Here is a 6,000-nt window from a genome sequence, read left to right on the forward strand (position 1 = left end):
TTTAGTTTTTTATTCAGTATTAATTGAGCAACTTCATTGATATATCTTTGTCTCTTATGCACATTCTGGTTACATTTTAAACAATATTAGGCTGTAGCTTTATTAAGCAAATTGATTATATAATAATATTTCAGGTTACTGCACTATAAAGCCTTTCTGCGTTATTAATATGTGCGTTTAAAAATGCAAAACCCGCAAACAATCAGCCTACCTTTCAGCACTGTCTTGCGTTTGTGCAACATCGGTAAGCTCTGCACTGCTGCTGAAGATAGACTTTTTAGAAGTACACGTAGTAAAAAAAAAAATACATGAGAGTATTGTGTTCTCATAACCTTCTTGGAAGTTCCTTTTAAAAAACGGAATGCTAATCAAACATGTAAACATTAACCGAGACCAGGGACGGATTGAACATGTCCTTTAAACCACATCACACAAAATAATTACACTTGTATAACATGTATAGAATAAGAATATGTATGCATTCCAAACCCCTGTTACATTTATTGAAAGCTTCATTCTACAACCACGTTACCGTTAGATGAGACGAGTTAATAAATAGATCGGGTTTTGGCAAATGTGCAACAGTTTTACACAACAAATACAGTCTTGAAAACAAACAAACAGACACAAAAAAGCTAAGCCATCTCCTAAACAACATTTTAAATAAAGTAGTCCAAGCACTAAGCACAAGAAGCGTCCTTGGTTAGCTGGTATCCAAGAAATCACACATTACTTAAACCACCTGTTTTCTGACAACATGGGTAAAGCTCTATTATACTTTATCCTACAGTTTGGATAAAATAACAAAACCGGGATACAGCCATAGACCAAATATAGGCCTACAGCTTTAAAAACATAACTGAAACTGCCTGTTATATAAGTTTTACAAAATACTAACAATTATTTGGAGAAAACGTCAGAAAGTGACGAGGTATTAAATCAGAATGGGATGCATTATTTCATTACATGTGTAATTTAATACTTACCAATATGTATAATAGAATCAGCAGCCACGGAGTCCCAGGTTAGAGTCCAGAAGATTGGCAGAATGAAGATAACTGGAAAAACTTCCATCGCCCTTTCCTTTTTCAAGATTATTTTTTTTGTAAGAGGCGAAGCCAAAACGAGTTTGAGGCAATAGTTTTAAATTCCGATTGCCTGTGAATAGTTGGCAGAAAAGGGGCGTTTTGTCTTTGCAGCAACAGCGTCACTTTTGGGTGCTTTTTTGCATGAAAATAGCTGCCTTGAATTGCAAGAAAAATTCTCCCAGATTCCGGTTTGCAATTGCTATCTAAAATCAAAAGATGTTGACATTGCCTTGATTCCTTTAACCATTTCCCTTGTAATATAATCCAATGCGATGAAGAAAATAAATCAAGGAGATTATTAATACAAAGATTACCCGTTACTTATATATTCTCGAAATGTTAACCTGGTTCAGTTTTCAGGATCAAATATGCATTATTAATAGCATATCATGCCTCAGTGTATAACTAACATTCCAGTAAGCTTAACCAAAAAAAACTGAACTTAAGAGATGGAGGCAAACAGTTAAAGTGATTTACGTATAAAATAAAGGACTCAGTAGCCGTGATTTAATTAAACACAGACCATTTCGTCTTGGTAACAAAGCGGTGGTTATAAACGAATAAATGCCAGGGAAAACAGCGTAAGGTCTTTGTTGGATGCTCTGGAGTTTCTCGCAGTAGAGATGCAGTGTAGCAGCGAAAAGAGAGCAGCGACCAGCTGGCAGCATCAGCACCCAGCAGCACGTTGCCTGGAAATGGATCAGGAGAAAGAGGAAAAGACACCAGAACCAGAGGGAGAGGAGAGCATAGCTCCTCCTTTGCCAGCTCCTCCCTCCATCCGCAGTGTACTCAAACAGGTTTCATGTATAGGTTAACAGTAAGGCTGGACGGTAAAAGGTTTGGAATCTTGGGATAAAAGCATCGTAAAAAATAAACAGAAACAAAAAATAATCTCGTTGTGCGTTGGCGTGTGTGTGGCTGAGATTGAGACTGAGCCGCGTTTAACAAGTAACAGCCAGTATTCAGAGCTACGTGTACTATACAAGTAATTAAACATTTATGTCACGTTTTGAATGTTTTCTAAACCTATGAGTTCCAAATAGAAATTAGATCACTGGGTTGTCGTCACTGAAATGAAATAAATACATAAAAGACATAAGTAATGGAAGGCTACCACCCTTCACTCTTTGTTGTTTGAATGTAACTTAGCCTTATTTTATACTCAAAATGACTCTGGGTGTAATCCACTGAAATTGGTTATTTGTTATATATTACCATATAAAAACGAGTATACAGCTATATGTAGATTGATCAAACCATTAGTAGTGGTAATTCCAGGGTCCCGCGTGTTGTGTGAATACGCGTTAGTTTGTCACGTTGGCTTTTTAAAATATGCGAACCCCAATACTAAATATACAATACATTTGTCAAAACGCGAACGAGTGTCAGAATGAAAGCAAAATGTTTTTTACAAGACAGACGGACATGGGTTCAAATCTCAGGACAGCTGCTAATTTCTGTGCGACCTTGAGCAAGTCTTACCACCTTGTGCTTCTCTGAAAACTGGGTTTAAATTTTCAATTTCAATGTATTTTCTTATACAGCGTATTTTATGTCAGTTTCTCAAAGTGCTTTACATGTCAGTTAAAAATGAAAGAAGTATACAGTATCAAGTAGTACAAATTTCAAAATAATAATACTAATAATAATAATAATAATAATAATAATAATAATAATAATCATCATCATCATCATCATCATCATCATAATAAAAAATATTAATTATTAAGGGCAGCAGTGTGGAGTAGTGGTTAGGTCTCTGGACTCTTGACCAGAGGGTTGTTGGCTCAATCCCAGGTGGGGGACACCGCTGCTGTGCCCTTGGCAAGGTACTTTACCTAGATTGCTCCAGTAAAAACCCAATTGTATAAATGGGTAATTGTATGTAAAATTAATGTGATATCTTGTAACAATTGTAAGTCCTGGGTAAGGGCATCTACTAATAAATAAATAATAATAACAAAGAAAATCGAGAGAAAGCTGTTTACCATTGGAAACAAGTTGCTTCATTTTGCTGGATAAACTCTATTTTTATAATCAAATACTCATTCCTCTTGCATAACTGAATGGAATTTGGTATTCCATATTTAGAATACCATATTACTTTGAATTACTGCCGCCCCTGAATAAGCACCGCCCTCGAATAAGCACCCCTTTCAGTTATCAGATTTATAGTAGATGCCGACCTCGAAAAAACGCCGCTGTCAGTAATGAAACAGTAATAAAAATGTTCCCTACCCCAGCTCATATAAATGCAGCACTTAATAAAGAAACACATACAAAACACAGTATGGCAAAACTTACAAATAGAAACAAAATGAATTGAATAATCTTCAATAAAATGTATTTAAAAGAATACAATTACACACTGGAGCATGCCGGTATCTTACTGTAAAGTTTATGGAACCCAAACAAAAAAAGATTACTGTAGGTATACAGCACTATGTATAAATACAGCAGCACTAAAATTAATATATTGTAACGACCCTGGCGATGGCATCATCCTCGACACTGCGTTTGTCTTGTTTGTTTGTTTGTTGTCTTGCTTGGTGTTATATGTATTGTAAGGGAACAGGGCACACTGTTAAAGTGTGTGTGTGTGTGTGTGTGTTAGAGTAGAGTGTGTGCGCGTGCGTATGGTGTATTTGTGTTTGGGGGGCGGGACCCTTCCTTGAGGCTATAAGTTGGGGGGGGCGAGCCTCGAGGAGGAGAACACGCAGAGACTTTGAAGTGAGTGGTTGCTGAGAGACTGTGAGGGACAGAGAGAGAGGCACAAGAGAAGGCCTGTAGCTATTAAGCAGTGAAAGAACCCAGAGCAAGTCTGAAGAGCAGAGAATGAGAGTGCATAGGAAGAAAGGAGAGTGAATGTGAGGGAAAGAGGATAGCAGGAGCGAGGGAGAGTGAAAAAACGACTGAGAAGTGAGGGAATAGGAAACTTTTGATTATTTTGGCGTGAACCCCGGCCCCAAACACGGATTCGATGTTCTATCTGTTTCTGAGAAAATAAACTGGTCAATTTGGAATCCCATTTGGTCTCCCCGAGTCTTACTTCACTGAACGACTTGAAGATCATTACATTGGAGTTCGGAAGTGGGATCATGCAGTGCCTGCCACAAGGAATAAAGCAAGAACAGAGGGAGAAGATGGTGGACACAACGCCACTAAGAGGAGACGAGCTGCAAGCCCGTCTAGAAGAGCTGTTAGCTGAACTGAGGGTCAGGAGCGACCAGTATCACAACATCATCGCAAGTCCATCACCGCGATGGACATTACAGCTCCGACCATTACAGCGACTGCCCATAACAGCACTATGACATCACCGCGCCGAACTACAATTCAATTCCCAGAAGACTCTGTGAAGTTCACAAACGCGTCACTTACCAGGAACTCCCCCCGACCCCCTCAGTATGCAGGTTTTAATATGACTTAGCAGTGTCAGTGAGACTCGTATTGCACAATTGTAAAGCAGTTGCAAACCAGCTTTGGAAGATCTCTTGCAGATCGAAATGTTGATCTTGGGTATAATAAAAAATATTAACACTTTGGAACATAATATATTGGTGTATGGGTACTATGTTTGTTTAACTTTAAAATCTTTCTACCCTGCCCCTTGAAAGACTTTCGATGTGCGTATGTTTTCTCTTTGTTTACTAGCAGCCCCCCATCCCATTTATGAAGGAAGAAATAAACAGTGGTTGTTGTTACCGCTGTTTTGGCCCCAAAACTGCCTTTGGTGTGTTTCTTTTGTCCGCCGCCACCGCAATATGTATAAACGTTCGTTTGCCCGTTTGGCAGGGAACCTAAAAATGTAATCCTGTAAGCTGCTAGAGAATAGATTTATCCTGTGTGTGTGCGCATATACAGGGTCCTCCAAAGTTTACAAACCCTAATTTATGGAAGTGCAACACCCTAAAATTAATGTTGAATACATGTATATAGTATATGCCTATAAACACCCCTATTTATTTATGGTAAATATAGATGGTACTTTTCTAAAATCCCCCTATTCTTCTGTTTTATAATATAAGAAAACCCAAAAACTGTCAGTTCAGCTTGTTACAATTACGTACTGCTTTGTTTGTGTTGTGCTCTTGTAGCCCTGAATAAATATATTTTCAAAGAAACGAGAAATCACCATTTAATGTGTGTAACAGAAGCATTGGGGTACCTTTGATAAACAACTGTGGATATTAGGGCAGCAGTGTGGAGTAGTGGTTAGGGCTCTGGACTCTTGACCAGAGGGTCGTGGGGTCAATCCCAGGTGGGGGACACTCCTGCTGTACTCTTGAGCAAGGTACTTTACCTAGATTGCTCCAGTAAAAACCCAACTGTATAAATGGGTAATTGTATATATATATAAAAAAATAATGTAATTATATGTAAAAATAATGTGATATCTTGTAACAATTGTAAGTCGCCTTGGATAAAGGCGTCTACTAAGAAATAAATAATAATAATAATAATATTGGCAAATTGCAATATTTGCTGAGCCCTTGAGGGTGGAAGATATGAATGCACTAATAATAATAATAAAACTATATGCCAAGCAAGTACATAAAGGGGAATTACGTGACTACAACATTTTAATTTCAAACAACAAAAGCGAACTTGCTCTAGATAAAAGCGTCATGCTAGAAAGAAAACAGTGGGTTCAGGGCAGAGAATCAAGGACAACAATATAAAGTTAAACTCTTTATTTAAAAAACAAATCTGTACAAAATATACATTTAAAAAAAAAATCCAAACACGTCATGTCCTTGTATCGGTCCCCAATTCCGGATGTCCTGTGGTACAGTAGTCATATGCAAATATATTATATATATATATATATATATATATATATATATATATATATATATATATATATATATATATATATCAATCAAAACACGTGCTGAATATCATTCTGCAA

At 37.3% G+C, this 6,000-nt stretch overlaps 1 protein-coding gene across 2 annotated transcripts in view; it reads right to left on the reverse strand.

Moving 5' to 3' along the window:
• LOC117409029 (glutamate receptor ionotropic, delta-2) overlaps positions 1-1,774 on the reverse strand; it is a 612,251-nt gene extending 610,477 nt beyond the window's left edge. For both annotated transcript variants that reach the window (XM_058996844.1, XM_034014543.3), the window contains exon 1: positions 987-1,774. In XM_058996844.1, coding sequence (XP_058852827.1) covers positions 987-1,074 — 88 coding nt within the window. In that variant the 5' untranslated portion in view covers positions 1,075-1,774. The remainder of the gene's footprint in view (positions 1-986) is intronic.
• Between the last annotated feature and the right edge of the window lie 4,226 nt (positions 1,775-6,000).

Source organism: Acipenser ruthenus, chromosome 2 (assembly GCF_902713425.1).
Source record: "Acipenser ruthenus chromosome 2, fAciRut3.2 maternal haplotype, whole genome shotgun sequence".
NCBI classification, from domain to species: Eukaryota; Metazoa; Chordata; class Actinopteri; order Acipenseriformes; family Acipenseridae; genus Acipenser; species Acipenser ruthenus.